This window comes from Neoarthrinium moseri (genome assembly GCF_022829205.1).
Source record: "Neoarthrinium moseri strain CBS 164.80 chromosome Unknown scaffold72_Wmoseri_CBS_16480, whole genome shotgun sequence".
Lineage (NCBI taxonomy): Eukaryota > Fungi > Ascomycota > Sordariomycetes > Amphisphaeriales > Apiosporaceae > Neoarthrinium > Neoarthrinium moseri.
The window spans coordinates 171,880-184,858 of NW_026055186.1; the positions used below are offsets into that span (position 1 = coordinate 171,880).

The 12,979-nt window shown below is 56.9% G+C and overlaps 4 protein-coding genes across 4 annotated transcripts; 3 read left to right on the top strand and 1 right to left on the bottom strand.

Annotated features, from left to right (window-relative positions):
• Positions 1–4,378: 4,378 nt before the first annotated feature.
• Positions 4,379–6,419, top strand: JN550_011733 (uncharacterized protein; the record flags this gene model as incomplete). The annotated part of the gene is made up of 3 exons (XM_049310130.1): positions 4,379–4,987; positions 5,063–5,464; positions 5,517–6,419. The coding sequence occupies 3 exons, from the start codon at positions 4,379–4,381 to the stop codon at positions 6,417–6,419; spliced, it is 1,914 nt and encodes a 637-aa protein (XP_049166359.1).
• A 2,813-nt stretch (positions 6,420–9,232) lies between these two features.
• On the top strand, positions 9,233–10,145 carry JN550_011734 (uncharacterized protein; the record flags this gene model as incomplete). The annotated part of the gene is made up of 2 exons (XM_049310131.1): positions 9,233–9,305; positions 9,418–10,145. 2 exons carry the CDS (start codon positions 9,233–9,235, stop codon positions 10,143–10,145), a joined length of 801 nt encoding a protein of 266 aa, XP_049166360.1.
• Positions 10,146–10,962: 817 nt separating this feature from the next.
• Positions 10,963–11,461, bottom strand: JN550_011735 (uncharacterized protein; the record flags this gene model as incomplete). The annotated part of the gene is made up of 2 exons (XM_049310132.1): positions 10,963–11,120; positions 11,248–11,461. The coding sequence occupies 2 exons, from the start codon at positions 11,459–11,461 to the stop codon at positions 10,963–10,965; spliced, it is 372 nt and encodes a 123-aa protein (XP_049166361.1).
• A 511-nt stretch (positions 11,462–11,972) lies between these two features.
• JN550_011736 (uncharacterized protein) lies at positions 11,973–12,946 on the top strand (the record flags this gene model as incomplete). Its single annotated transcript, XM_049310133.1, has 2 exons — positions 11,973–12,219; positions 12,276–12,946. The coding sequence occupies 2 exons, from the start codon at positions 11,973–11,975 to the stop codon at positions 12,944–12,946; spliced, it is 918 nt and encodes a 305-aa protein (XP_049166362.1).
• Between the last annotated feature and the right edge of the window lie 33 nt (positions 12,947–12,979).

Genomic DNA, 12,979 nt, shown 5'->3' on the forward strand with positions numbered 1-12,979 from the left:
TGCGCAGAGGGCAGCCTCGTTGTTGTCTCAACACTCGGGTAGCTATTTTCACCAGTCAGCGACAGGTTGCTGGTTGGTGAAATAGGGAGTCATGAATGGACGAGGCAGAAGAAAAGGAAAAGAAGCAAAAGTCAAAAGAATCCAAACCATAATAGCCCCGCTGACTGCCTGCTTACCGACGAGGCTGAGGCTGAGGTGCCGGCTTGAGACAATGGCAAATGCGAGGCTCCGGATGAGGCGCCGTCAATAATGCGGTTGAGAATGCTTTTCTTGTCACTTTCCTACTGGCTAACTAGGATCACGGTGAAAAAGCCCCGGCTTGGGGGACGAACCCATGCAAATGGGCGCCTTCAGCCGCACTATTAGATCGGTTTTGATTGACTTAATCGTCAACAGGTTCATAGCCGGCCACCTCCTCACCAGGGAACCTTCCGTTCCTCCGAACCGAAGGTAATTTGGTTGATACCACAAAAAGGGCCCCGAATTAGTCGTATGCAAGCCACAGGTTTCTTCCACTGAAGGTTTCTCATTGCTCAGTGCCACTAGTCCAACGACCTTGCTCGGTCACACACTATGGCAAACGCCCACCAGGCAACCCCGCGTTACATGGTCTGTCCAGGCAGCTGATGGCGGTCTTCTACGGAGGATGCAAATGTTCCAATGGATAGGGGGTATGAAGATGTTACGAAGCTATCCAAATATTTCGTCTCATCTTTCCACGTCTCTGGAATCTGTGGGTCGAGAAGATGTGCTGTAGAAAGCATAAATGGATTGCCATCAGTCACAAGACAGGTAGGTAGATAAATGTTCAGTGTCTCTGTTTTTTCTGTCGAAGTATCATCCTATGTGTTTCCTGCGTCCATAGTCACTCCCCGCCTCTGTAATTTCTAGTTTCAATTTTAGCGCTGTCCTGGGGCAATTAAATGGAATCAGAAGGACTAACAGTTGGGTTTCTTTCCCCCGAAACGCCCACAGTATAAAGATCTTATTATGATTTCTTCATGGCGGCACTAGAGATGTTAAGATGCCGCAGAAGATCTCGACGAGAACAAGCTCGCGTCCATCTTCAGAGAACATTCTCTCTAAGCAGTTTCCCGAACCAGTAATGAAAAGTCATGTGACTGTCTCCTATTTTTAGACCTGACATTTGGCATGCGAGCCTCCATTTTCGGCACCCAAAACCTCACTTTCTGGACATCTCTATGCCTAGTAGACAACTTCTGTATGCAGGATCTCATCTCGGCCGACGTTATGAACGGCTTAGCCCGTCGGATCGCAGCAGCCATGCCCAAAGATGCTGAAGAGCTTCGGCGATAGAGACTTGATGCCCATGTAATAGAACCAGACGGGCGTATGCGTTGGCATTAGTTGCGCCTCTTACTGTCTTCTAAGTATAGGATATATCTCGTGCAAATCGATGTATTCACATACAAGCCTAGGATAACCAGGAGAGTAAGGAAGTATTCATAAAAATGAAGTTCTAGTCCAGTTAATCTGTGCAACACGTGGTACACGTTTCCGGGCGGCATCCGGTCGTAGCACTGGATACACAAGCTCTGCGTGTACATATCCATCGAATAGGCGTCCGTTTCGTGACAAGTGCATCAGCTTAAGTTTCGTTCATAGATAAGCCTATGACCTAGTAGCCAGAAGTCACCAATACGAGTTGCTTAAGCATCTTAGATACCCGTATCTTTACTGCGCTGGCGTCCACAGCGCATGATTGGCTTTGTGATTGGCCTGTGGCCTTGGATACCACCAAGCCACAGCCAAGCAGTACAATTGCCGTGAAACGGGTGACTGCCACGTAAAACGACCCGTTCACGCCTCTTGGGTGTCTCTGATGGCACCAAGTTTAGTTTCACCCCGGCAATTCCTAACCTACAGGATCGCGAAGCTTTGGGAGGGCCGCATCGAAATTCTGATTTGGCACTTGGCAAGTCACCCCTCGCTCATGGTCGCCCTGGATGATCGAACGGACAGGAATACAGGCTAAGTGCCGCCAGAAAGTCAGGACCAACACCGGTATGTCTCCTTGCCACTTGGGCCTCTGGGATTGGCTCTCCTCACCTCTCGCGACAATGCCATCACGTCTTAAAAAGCCCATCGAGCCCACCTGTGTGTCTGATATAAGCGAGTAGCCCGAAAGCTTAATTTGTTGACCTAAACCTCACCGCTGAGTCGCAAACGGAATATGCCGGTAGGGCTGATATCTGCGGTCTGCTGGAAAACGACTTCTCCGGCACTTGAACAGACCTACGGGAATGGGAGATTGCCCCCAGCACCACGATGCAATATCCTTGGGACATCGTGCTCGCTGTCTGTATCAGTACCGTCGGCGGACTACTGATTGTTGGCGCGTAAGACACCAGAGATTACCTATGATTCTCGCGTAAGTCGTGCGCTGCTGACTGGCCACGCAGGACTCTCAAAGCCATCACGATATATCGACAAAGAAGAATTATAAGGAAAAAGAAGGCCCCGCACCAACGAGTGCCACTGTCGTTGCAGAGGGCCATCGCGGAACTGTCAAAGGTGACTGAATACAGGGGCAATAGGAGCGAGGTGCAGAAGGCGGATGAGAGGGACTGGTGAGCCACCCTGTTCGCCGCAGCGTCCAGAACCGCAACTGACCGGGACCACCTTGCCAAGTGCCATATGCCTTGTCTCGCTTTACACGGTCTTGACGGACGAAGGGGCCGCCTGCAATGAGGATATAGTGCTAGAAGCAGGGTTATCTCGGAAATCAACCACCAAGACGACGACGACCAGCACCACCACCACAATGACAGGAAAAGCATCAGAGAACACTGAGGCAAATGGGGCACCATGGCAACCTGAGCCTATCGATGACGAGGTGTTGAAGATGAAGCGCTGTCAGCACATGTATCATGCGCGCTGCTTGGCATCGTGGTATCTGCGGAAGCGATACGATTGCCCGGTCTGTCGCACACCATACTATCAACTCTCAGAGGCCGAGGAGAGCAGAGGCGACTTGAGCTATCAACAGCCAGGTATGCCGATCTTAGCATTCTGGTAGTTTGAATATCGCTCTCCAAAACTCAGATAAGATGGAAGCCTCTGGCGATCCACTGCAGAAGACGGGTTGCAGTTGGGATGCCTTGCGGTCCGGCAGTCAGTGGACCGGAGCTTGCTTCCATTTACAATGGAACCGAGAGGGGAGGGAGGGTGTAAAAGCGAAGCAGACTGTCCCAAGTAGATGTGAGAAGGTCGGGAATTACGTAAGTGTTCAAGATCACGAGAGAGATGCTTTCAGCACTCGTTCGTATGAAAACCATGACTACTGCGCTGTTGTCGTTGTGATTAGTGAACGAAAGACAGCCAAGGATCGATCATCGGTGGATCGTGACAGCCGCAGGGCTGCTGGTAGCTGGCAGCTGGGTAGGACTACCAGCCTGCGCCCTAGGCCGTGCTTGGCCCCGGTAGGGTCTGGTTCTGGCGGGGCCCTCAGCAAGCTCAGCTCTATAGTACCCTAGCTTGCCCCCTTGCCTAGGTGTCAGGGCTCCCGGGGGCGCTAGCTCGGTGGTACCCGAGTCCCTAAGGAACCATCGATCCCGATCAATCCACCCCAAGGCCCTCCCGAACTTTTGCCTTATGACGACACCGCGCCCCAACATCTACATTTCCAAACGCGATCGGCCACACGCGCCGCGGTGACGTCTTTGAGTTGCTCAAGGGGCATTTCCCTCACCCCTTGCACTCGGAGGGTTTTTGCATTAACCGTGCAGTAGGCTTGTAAGGAATTGGCATCACATACAGCGCCAACACGGCAGGGCAAGTATGGGGGCACGTAGGGCACCCAAGCGATCCAAGCCGCACGCGGAGTAAAACTCCCGTGGCGGGTGGTGGATAACTGCATACATGACGTGCGGCCTGTCATGGCCGGACTTGACTCTCTGTAGACAAGAAGACAAGTCGGTCCCCAGATCAGCAGCCTGTACGGTCAATCGAGGACAATAAACTTATCACTGGGCGTCTGGACCTTATGCTCCTTACTCGAATGCTCTCTATTGGACCTATGCCAGCGCTATGCCTACGACCTGCGCCGCTGCTCTCATCGAATTCCTTCCCGTTCCTTCACTTGCATTGTTAGGGAGTTGACTTACGTGGCGGCCCAGACCAAAGACGGGAGACTCGTGACCCCATATATCGATTCAGGACAGCATTTCCCCTACACACCACGGATTTCCTTGCCGTCTGGTTCTCCACCGGCTGCAAGTGTATGCTGCGTCCAAAGGGGTATTCCATTCGTCATCTCCACTTGCCCACGCCGTTTCTGAGGCACAGGACCGCGCCATTTGCTCCGGCCTGCGTCCAACATATACTCGTCCGGCCCGGTACATGGTTCTCACTGACAATGGTCCCCAAACGCAAGAAGTCTAGCATGGCACTGTTACAGCAGGACCTTGCGCCAAGAGGGCTGCGAAACGCCCCCGATATCGACGCCGGCTATGGGCCGCGTAGGTCGGGTCGAAACAGGCGCTCTACAGACATGGGATCGTTTCCCATGTCACAGGAGAAGGAGAACAGCCTTGTTGCAGCCTCGCCGCATGGCCGCCATAGTGTCGAGACGGCTATCAACAGACTGCAAGAGATGGAAGACACGCTGCAGAAGGGCGTGAAGCGTCAGAAGATCGCCGTGCAGTCGAGTAAGGTCATGGATGTCGGCACCAATGCCGAATCCCAAGCCTTCCTCCCTGAGGAGTTCAAGAAGAACAAGGAAGATTTTGCGGCAGACTCACGGCAGCCAAGGAAGCCCAGGATCCAGGGAAAGACGAAGAAGAAGGAAGAAGCAGATAACTCGGCGCCCTCGGAAGAGGAAAATGAGGTAGAGCAAGACGCCGACTGCTGCGAAAAGGAAGATGCCTCCCCAGACGACATCACTTCCTTGAAAGAGGAAGGCGGACGGCCACCTCCGGTGAACAGTGACTACTTGCCGCTGCCGTGGAAAGGGAGACTGGGCTACGTAAATTATACCCCTGTCACTGCCTCTCAAGAGAGGCGGATGCTTTGGTTGACCTACCGTATTAACGTCTTATAGGCCTGTCTGAACACGTATCTTCGCGTCTCTAATCCCCCAGTTTTCAGCTCTAGGACTTGTAGGATAGCCTCTATCATCGAGCACCGGCATCCTCTGCAAGACCCGTCGCAACCTGAACACTCTACCAAGAACCGCCCCGACAAGGAGCAACCGCCTGATCTTGTAAGAGGACAACAGTGGGTCGAGAGTCTCGGCCTTGCCAATGCGCGAGACATTGTCAAGATGCTCCGGTGGAACGACAAGTATGGCATCAAATTTATGCGTCTCAGCTCCGAGATGTTCCCGTTCGCGAGCCACGAGGAGTATGGGTACAAGTTGGCACCCTTTGCTTCTGATGTCCTCGCCGAAGCTGGCAAGGTGGCAGGCGAACTGGGGCACCGGCTGACAACGCATCCCGGCCAGGTATACCACTGCAATGCTCTGGTTATGGAACACGCTGACTAATACAGCATAGTTCACTCAGCTTGGGTCCCCGAGAAAAGAAGTCGTCAGGAATGCAGTGCGCGACCTCGAATACCACGACGAGCTGCTCTCGCTGCTGAGACTGCCAGAACAGCAGAACAAAGACGCCGTCATGATTCTTCACATGGGCGGGACGTTCGGTGACAAGGAAGCCACCTTGCAGAGGTTCCGCGAAAATTACGCCCCATTATCAGAAAGCGTGAAGGCCCGGTTGGTTCTTGAAAACGACGATGTCTGCTGGTCGGTCCACGACCTGCTTCCGATCTGCGAGGAATTGAACATCCCGATGGTCCTGGATTTCCACCATCACAATATCTACTTCGACAAGGACAAGATCCGAGAGGGGACGAAGGACATCATGGGGCTATATCCCCGCATCAAGGCGACATGGGATAGGAAAGGTATCACGCAGAAGATGCACTACAGCGAACAATGCTCCGAGGCTATCACACCCCGTCAGCGACGGAAACATCGGCCAAGAGTCATGACTTTACCTCCGTGTGCCGATACTATGGACCTCATGATCGAAGCCAAGGACAAGGAGCAGGCGGTCTTTGATCTCATGCGAAACTTCCGCCTGCCTGGCTGGGACAGCTTCAACGATGTCATCCCGTATGAGCGCGACGACGAGAACAAGCCTCCACCCAAGCCCAAGGCCACACCCAAGAAGAAGCGCAAGGGGAAGAAGGAAGCCGAAGAGGATGACGAGGACGCTGATATGCCGGACGTGGTAGAAGTCAAGCCGCCCGCCGAAATACCACCTGAAGAGGTGGGTATGGGCGGCCCCAACCGGCGCGTCTACTGGCCCGTCGGCATGGAGGAGTGGCTGCGGCCCAAGAAGAGAGAGGTCAAACCAAAGAAGCCGGCCAAGAAGGATGAAGAGGATGAGAGCTAGATGTGTCCTCATCGCCGCCTGAGCATAAAACTCAGGCTCATCCGTTGCATGGATGAGAATAGAGGCTGCGCCAAACACGTTTGTCGGGTGGGAAGGAAACATTTGCATTGTACAGACTGACGAGTAGAACACTGAGTCCCACCGCCAATCGTGTGATAGTAGTTACTACTCTACTGACATGTTTGCTTGAAGCAGCAGCAGAGACCACACAAATGTGGTGTTCTTAGTATACATATAAGCCACGTGTATTATAAGGTATACAGGGTATTTGGGAGGCAGGATATGTACGATGACTGTAAAGAAGGCGTAGAAGGTCACAAAACGGCAACCTTTGGGAAAACGCGTGAGACATGGAGGCCATCATCTCCCCGTCATAGTAATATAATAGACTAATCATCTCGGCTAATGATTCTGATCCAGTCACGACCAAGCGTGCTATAAGTTGCAGGGTTTGCCAGCAACACGGTGCCAATGCCAGTGCGACGACCGCCTCCAGGTTCCTGACCCGAACCTTGAATGGAAACACATCGATCAATCCGGCTCTTTCCTGCCAGGCGGGGGACGGGATTGGGGACAGAACCACTTATTAGGCAGTGCAATAGGGTAGGGTAGGGTTGCAGCACTTGCGCGGGTGTTCCCACTCGGCGTGAGAGCTTGATAGGTGGCGCCGTCTGACTGGACTCCGGCCGTCCTACGAAGGCTGGCAAAATGTCCTGACAAGTGGTTACTTACCTAGCCATTGCCATATAGCGCTGACGATGGGATCGGGCGTCAAAGTGAAAGGGATCGAGGCCGAGAACAGCCTGCGTTGCGTTGTTTGCGTCCACCATCTCGGACAGGTGGCTGTTCCTTCTGCCTACATACTAGGTAACTTACAGTGGATATATACCAGGGCACTCCAGCATGGGACGACTCTCGCGCGCACGGATGCCAGCGGGTGTCCATTCTGCGAGTATCACCCACCTTAATTCCCCATGGGGTTGCATGGACCTGGGATGTTTCCATGAGGACAGTGACTAGCAGCTAGAAGAGGATAGCCCTCGGACGCCATAGCATGCCCATCGTTGGGGACTGTGGGGTAGAGTATTTCACAGGAGCTCACATAGTACTGTAGGGGTGCGACAGTCGATTCATTGCCTGCCAGCGCAGCCTGCCCAATCCTGCAGGCGATGATGTCAATCCTGGTTCCCAGAACGAGAGCGCCCTGCATGAAGCAGGCTGGAGGCACAGCCATGTGGTCGTGCGAAGTTAGCGCTGGGTTTCTGGGGTCGTAAGCAGTAAGCCGACGTGCCATGCCATCCCGGGCACGCATGGACGAGACTGCCAATTTCTGCTGTGGCTTTGTTTGCATGTAGTGGTTGGAGCATGTGACGGGAGTAGATACCACGGGGTTATCGTGACATCAATGTCACGAAAGAGGGATGGAACGTGGGAGCCGTGGGCGAGGACGTGGGAAGGTCGACGCGCGAAGAGGGACAATAATGGCGGGGGGTTGATGGATGGATGGTGGCTCTCGTATCCCAGCCTCTCGTCCGAGTCCCAAAGCTCGTCGCGTATCGGTTCTGCATCGGCCTATCGCAAGAATGAGGAACTGCAGATACCAGCTTTGCCCAAGTTACCAGCCATCCCGATACCCATCCCTAGCAAGCTTATTTCGTAGCAGTCTACTGGTTCTCAGGGCATCTGATTGCGTATCCCGGACTCTTCCGAACGTCAGTGGTGGCATGCTCCTCGTGCCGTAGTAGTAGTCTTGCCAGTCTGCATCAGAAATAGCATCTTTCGGGTCAAGTGGTGCCTTATCTAACCACTCGATCTTCCCTGGCAAGTACATAGTACAGCCCTCAAACCACCGGCAGCTGATCGTGCTGTCTATCGTGCTGTGCTGTCTATCACAATCCAGTGTTGGCTGGCGGACGAGTGAGGGTTAGTCCCCGTGACATGGCCTCACTACCATCTCCCCTGACCCTGGTACCCAACCGGCCGAGGGTTCGTCACTGAACGTGATGTGTGCATGGTTCTCCAAGGCGAAGGCGTCCCTTCAAACCCCCCGCATTCCTGCCAGCTTCCAAGGTTTAGCTGAGGGTACCTAGGTAGGTAGGCTGAGGTAGCCCAAGATAGTTAGTTGCGGCCTCGGGTCGGGAGGGGGGAAAGCTGTTTGCTGCTGGTGATGGTGGGCTGTTCACTGCGCCGCCCCAGGAAAAGTTACAGTGAGGTTGGGAAGAAGGACATCTCTGCACGTACAGTACAATGGAATGGATGTCTGGTGTTCTGGGGTGTAGTTGTTAAGATAATGCAGCCTGCATCTTGACCTGGGCACGCCATTACTTGCAGTTGGGACCCCCAAGCCACCCCATCCGCCCGCCTGCCCATCGCCGCATCCCATCCATGATCTCGCGGGCCACCCCGTCGAGGTCGAACCCGTGACCCCATCCATCATCGTCGTCATTGTTCAGCGGGGCCCAAGATTTCTCTACTACTTCTGCCCAAATCCCTGCCGGGCTGCCGAAACGTCAACATTGACTTTTGGATTCCCTTCCTCCACTGCACTACCGCAGACGAGGCAAACAAATACCAGGCCCAAAGTCTGTTTCCCTGCAACCTCACGCAACCTCACGCAACCTCACGCTAGATACTCTTTCGCCTTCTCCCCCCACTGCAGCAGCAATCACAATATAGTCGCAGCCCGCGCCAGCGACCACCCCTCACACTCTCGCCGCGCCCAGACCTTCGTCTCTGCCCAAGCGGACATCCAGGCGGACATCCAGACGGACCGACCCCTCCCGCTCCAGCAAGATCGCCCACGAGACGTCACCATGGAGGTCCAGAGCAGCCCGCCGTCCGAGCTGCACAGTCCCCCGCCGCCCGACGCGGCTAAGCGCCCGAGAGGTACGTTGTGTTCGCCGTCTGCCTCGCCCGCCCGTGCATGGCCAGCACGGAGCGGCCGCGAAGGGAGGGCATGACAAGAAGACGATGCGAGGCTAACACGCTGTGGACCTAGGCATCCTGAAGAACTCGTACCGCGGTTCGCCGCCCACCTCCCCCACCAGGGAGAGGGAGAGGGCCTTGTCGGAGAAGGAGATCGTCATCCAGAACACGGCCGTCAACGCCGGCCACCGCCGCTCGTCTAGCGCCGCCTCGCGGCCCCCCGGCTCGCGCCGCCAGTCGTCGCGCACGCCCTCGGCCTCGGCCGGCGAGGAGGGCGAGAACGCGCAGTCGCAGGAGGCGCGCCTCAAGTGGGACGAGGCCAACCTGTACCTGACGGAGCAGGAGCGCACCAGCACCATGAAGATCACGGAGCCCAAGACGCCCTACGCCAAGCACTACGACCCGGCTGAGGACCCGGACGACGACGACGCCTACATGGACGGCAGCGGCGACGCCATCCCCGGCCTGAGCCTGGGCGAGCCCGAGGAGGCCGTGCCCGACGTGCCGCCCGCCGAGCGCAAGCCCAGCAAGGTCCACGTTAGCGACGAGGACGCCACCCCGCTGCACGACGCCGACGCCAACATGCTGGGCATGACCCCCGAGGAGCGCGAGAAGCACCGCCGCTTCGAGGAGCTGCGCAAGAAGCACTACGAGATGAGCGAGGCCGTCGGCCTGCTCGGCCACCCCGAGATCGTAGACGACGAGGACGTGGACGGGGACGACGACGACGACGACGACGACGGGGAGAAGAAGGTGCCCCCCGTGCCCAAGATCCCGGCGGGCGTCAACGGCTCGTCATAAGGTAGACGACGAACCTTGGGGGAAAGGAATGTGCGCAGTGTGATGGTACAAGGCACGGCATAGACTGGCAGGCAATGAAGGAACGAGAATTACGATACGAACTGGAAGCGGAAGGCAGGATTGTGGTGGCGGTGGACGGCTGACAGCATTGGGACTATGGAGTTTTCTGGCTTCCTTGAAGCAAGCGTTGATGGGGGCCGTATACAGGTTTCCCCCCTTTCTGCGGCCGGCTGTACATCATTTTCTTCATTGAGACGATTTTGACTTTGGCTCGAAGAGAAACGCTGTGGGTATACACGGGACCTGCCATGGAATGTGCAGCAGGCAAGGTCTGCAGTGAATATGTGTAAAGACGAGACGTTGCGTCAGGAAATGCGCCAATCCTATGCGTTCTATATGCAGCATGATGGTACACATGGAGAAGGAAATCCGGAGACTGTGTGTTGCGAACCGATTTTCACCTCGGGTGGTAGATAGTATAGTCTTGGAACAATCTTAAATCCCGAATCACGAACGTCGCGGTTCGCCATTGCCTCATGTCCGCAGGTACCTATGAGGTGCTCATTCCCGGGTTTGAGTTGTTCTGACTATAGACGGCATATTTGTCCAATATGGGCAACTTGCCCGCCAAGTCTAACCACATTATGCTCGGAATTGATCATCAACCGACAAGATATATCAGTTGTGTTTCCGGCCCAGACGCTACGGCCCACGACGATATGCTCGGTATATTGTTTCGCAGGGGCGTGCAATTTCAGCCCCCCTCAAACCGACGAACCCGACTACCCTTGAGACCCGAAGTCCGTCCCGGCAGCCACTACAGCATGCCCTTGCGCGCCAGCTCGACCTTGCGCGCGGCCTCGCCGGCCTTGAAGCCTCCCCGCGACACGCACAGGCGATGGCCGTCGACCGTCTCGAACTTGTCCTCCTGGGCCGGGAAGGGGCAGGGGCAGTGGTGCGGGAAGTGGACGCAAGCTAGTTGGGGCGAGTCTCCGAGTTAGCATCTCGATCTCCCTCGTCCCACTGGTACAACCGTGGCCTTCGATGGCGTCCCGTCTCTGGTGACGAGGAGGAAGCAGAGGGGCGTAGAGGAAGAACGTACCTAACGTGTCCGGGCACAGGTAGTTGTCGCAGGTGAAGGAGTCAAAGTTCTGGCGGTAGATGGACGAGTCGCTGGGCACGTTCTGGGGCTGCTGGCGCTGCTGCTGGCCGCCACCGCCGCCGCCGAACATCTGGTCGAAGAAGCCGAACTGCGCTGTCGCCGTGGCGAGCAGCGCCGCCAGGACGAGCAGCAGCGAAGAGCCAAAGGTCCTCATGATGGCGAGCCTTTGTCCGAATATGAGGTCTCTTCCGGTCGTCGAAGAGCCGAATACAGTCACGAGGTTGGCGTGCGGGAGGAAGAATTGGACGGTCGTGTGAAGGCCAGCTCACGGCAATCGGCAATCGTGAGGCCAGCTGGAGGACAGAAACCTTGGAACTGAAGTTGCGATTAGCTGTCAACTTCCACTGGAACGGGCCGGGGGGGGGTCTTATCGCTATCAGCGTTCCGGATTTAGCGGGCTGGCGGGAGGCAGGGCGCTACAGGCGCCGCTAAACAGATGGTCCCTAGGCCCCTGGCCCCCTGCCCAGGCCCCTGGGGCCCCCTGTCAGTCCTGCAGCTTGGATCTGTAGCTGGATGGCCTGGGGCTGGGCTTTGGCTGGATTAGCTAAGCCGAAATTTTCGCGGCTCTGGGGCCGGGACGAGCTTCGACTCCCATCACGCCCGACAGCCTCCGCCAGACGGGCGAACACCGCAGCCATCCTACGACTCCCACGACACACATGACGATGCGGCTGTCCCAGTTACATCGGCCCGCCGTCGCCGCAGCTTCGACCGGCGCAGCGAGGCCCGCCGCCCCGCGCCTGCTGCAGGATGCCTTCGCCGCCCTGAGGATACGGGGTGCCGCCCCGGCCAACACCACAGCCAACGTCAACGTCGAGGGCAGGAGGTATGCCTCGGTCAAGAGTCAGGGAATGTACCGGTTGCGCGACTCGGCCACCATCCCCAAGAAGATGGGAGCCAAGAAGACTGGTGGTATGTCTTGTCCTCCTCCTCCTCTCTCCGTGCCTCTCCCTCTCTGACGCCCGCAGACTCGTTCGTGATCCCCGGCAACATCATCTACAAGCAGCGCGGCACCATCTGGTTCCCCGGCGAGAACGTCGGCATGGGCCGCGACCACACCCTCTTCGCCAAGGTCCAGGGCTACGTCAAGTACTACAAGGACCCGCTGCGCCACCCGGGCCGCCAGTACATCGGCGTCGTCTTCGACAAGAACGACACCCTGCCCACGCCGCCCCACGCCATGCGCCGCCGCAAGCTGGGCATGACGGCCACCGAGGTCAAGGCCGCGCCCGCCCTGCCCGAGCTCAGCCCCTCGGGCATCCCCAACCAGGTCGTGCGCGAGGGCTTCGGCCGCGCCCCGCACCCGCGCGACCAGCGCGTCTACAAGCTGCAGCAGGACGGCTCCTACAGCTACCGAGAGGAGAACTGGCGCCTGGGCTCCCTCATCCGCACCGAGAAGCGCAAGATGGGCTCCCGCCGCGTCGCCATGCGCCACCGCCGCCGCAAGTCCAAGGCCATCCTCCTCGAGATGCGTCGCGACCGCGAGGACAAGATCGCCCGCCGCAAGGAGGCCCTCGACGAGCAGCGCGCCGCCCGCCAGAAGCGCATCCGCGAGTACCTCGCCCGCCAGAAGGCCTCCAAGACAGCGGACGGCTCCGTGGGGTCACCGAAGCAGTCGCCGCCGACGGTCCAGGCGTAGACTGGGAAGGGGGGGGGGGGGGGGGGGGGGGGT